Source organism: Triticum aestivum, chromosome 1B (genome assembly GCF_018294505.1).
Source record: "Triticum aestivum cultivar Chinese Spring chromosome 1B, IWGSC CS RefSeq v2.1, whole genome shotgun sequence".
Lineage (NCBI taxonomy): Eukaryota > Viridiplantae > Streptophyta > Magnoliopsida > Poales > Poaceae > Triticum > Triticum aestivum.
This window is the reverse complement of record NC_057795.1, coordinates 50,765,459-50,767,068: the sequence shown is the minus strand read 5'-3', so window position 1 is coordinate 50,767,068 and position 1,610 is coordinate 50,765,459. Positions and strand designations below refer to the sequence as shown.

General features: G+C 50.3%; 1 protein-coding gene across 1 annotated transcript in view; it reads right to left on the bottom strand.

Moving 5' to 3' along the window:
• Positions 1 to 438: 438 nt before the first annotated feature.
• Positions 439 to 1,610, bottom strand: part of LOC123076870 (epoxide hydrolase A-like) — a 17,959-nt gene continuing 16,787 nt past the window's right edge. Inside the window, exon 2 of the mRNA XM_044499021.1 lies at positions 439 to 1,347. Coding sequence (XP_044354956.1) covers positions 649 to 1,347 — 699 coding nt within the window. The 3' untranslated portion in view covers positions 439 to 648. The remainder of the gene's footprint in view (positions 1,348 to 1,610) is intronic.

Below are 1,610 nucleotides of genomic sequence, written 5' to 3'. Positions count from 1 at the left end.
GCTGCAATGCTATATTGAAACCAATGTATCATGTATGAACGCAGATGATTCAAGTGAGATGGTGGTGATGCCCACCATCATTACAAGTATGTGTAGTGTAGGTAAGGGCTACCACCGGTGACAAACGACTACATGGGTGGGTCATAGACTAGGGAAGGAGTGTGAGGATGATACATGCATTGAGTGTAGAAGAGACAAGGTGGCGCCCCAAATCATTACGAGTCCGTGGAATTGAAATTTGACGAAGCAACAGACTCGTGAAAAGTTGTGTGCTGACGTGTGATGATTATGCTCACCGCCTTGGGATTGATCACATACGTCCATGTGACAATCATTCATGACGGTGGCAAGGAGGAGAAGTGACAACATGGATGAATCGCCAGGGGCATGCACGAATTTCTTTCTCTTGTTGCAACACATGGGCACATTTGCTTCATATTATAAAATGTAGTAAGACTTAATATATCATATGTTTTGTTTTCTAAAGTACATCCCCTCTCTGGTAAACCCTACCTGCGGCCCTAACAATATATCAACATTTGTCAATCGGAAACGGGCAGGTATACAGATCATCCAAGAATAAACATACACACGCAAGGTCGAACACCGACAACCCAAAGCAGTAGATGGATGCTTGTGAATCCCATCTTAGGTTGGAGATGAGAACTTGATGATGAAGTCGTAGATATGATCACTGACCTCCTGTGCCCTCTCCAGCTGGATAAAGTGGCCGGCGCCCGGGAGGACGACCACCTCCTCTAGCAGTGGCACGTCCTCCTTGAACCCACCCCCGTGGATGTACTCCTGGACCCCCTCGAAGTGGTACGTGATTTCACCTTCACCCACCACATACTTGGTCGGCACCTGCACCTTGGCGTCCGCCCACGCCGCAGCCAGCTCGCAGTTCCTGTCCAGGTTGCGGTAGTAGTTGATGCCGCCAGTGAACCCAGTCCTCCCGAACTCGGCGCCAAAGTAGTCCACGTCTTCCTCGGTGAGCCAAGGAGGGAGCGTAGATGTCGGGTACTTGTCGTCGTGCATTTCCTCGTCACAGGCCACGCCGTGGCTGAGGCAGTGGCACATGATCTGCCGCAGGAGGCGCCTAGCGTGCTCCGGCACGAACTGCCGCGCCTCCGCGACCCCGGGCTCCTGGAAGCGGCACATGTAGTAGTCGGGGCCGTAGGCGCGGTTGAAGTAGTCGGTGGGCTTCACGAAACCAGGTCCATTGCGTGCGATTATGTTGCGGATGAAGGCGAGGCTGGTGTTGACGAGCGCCGTGACGCGGTCCGGCCGGAACAGGCACACGTACCACGCGATCAGCGCCCCCCAGTCATGGCCCACCACAAACACCTGCAACGGTGAAATTTCAAATTTCTCCGAGTGAAGGCTGCAGTGGTACTAAGGCTCATCACATGTATTGGTTCTCGTTTTGGACTGGAGACACCTCTAATTAACTAATACTAGTTCAATACTAAGGATTCGACCGTTTTAGCAAGATTTGATCCACAAAAGTAACTAGGTTGATGTTTTTGTCCAATCCACGTTTCAACGAAAAATTACTTTAGCAACACGTACATACACTTAAGGACTACTTTATTTTAAAATATTTTTTT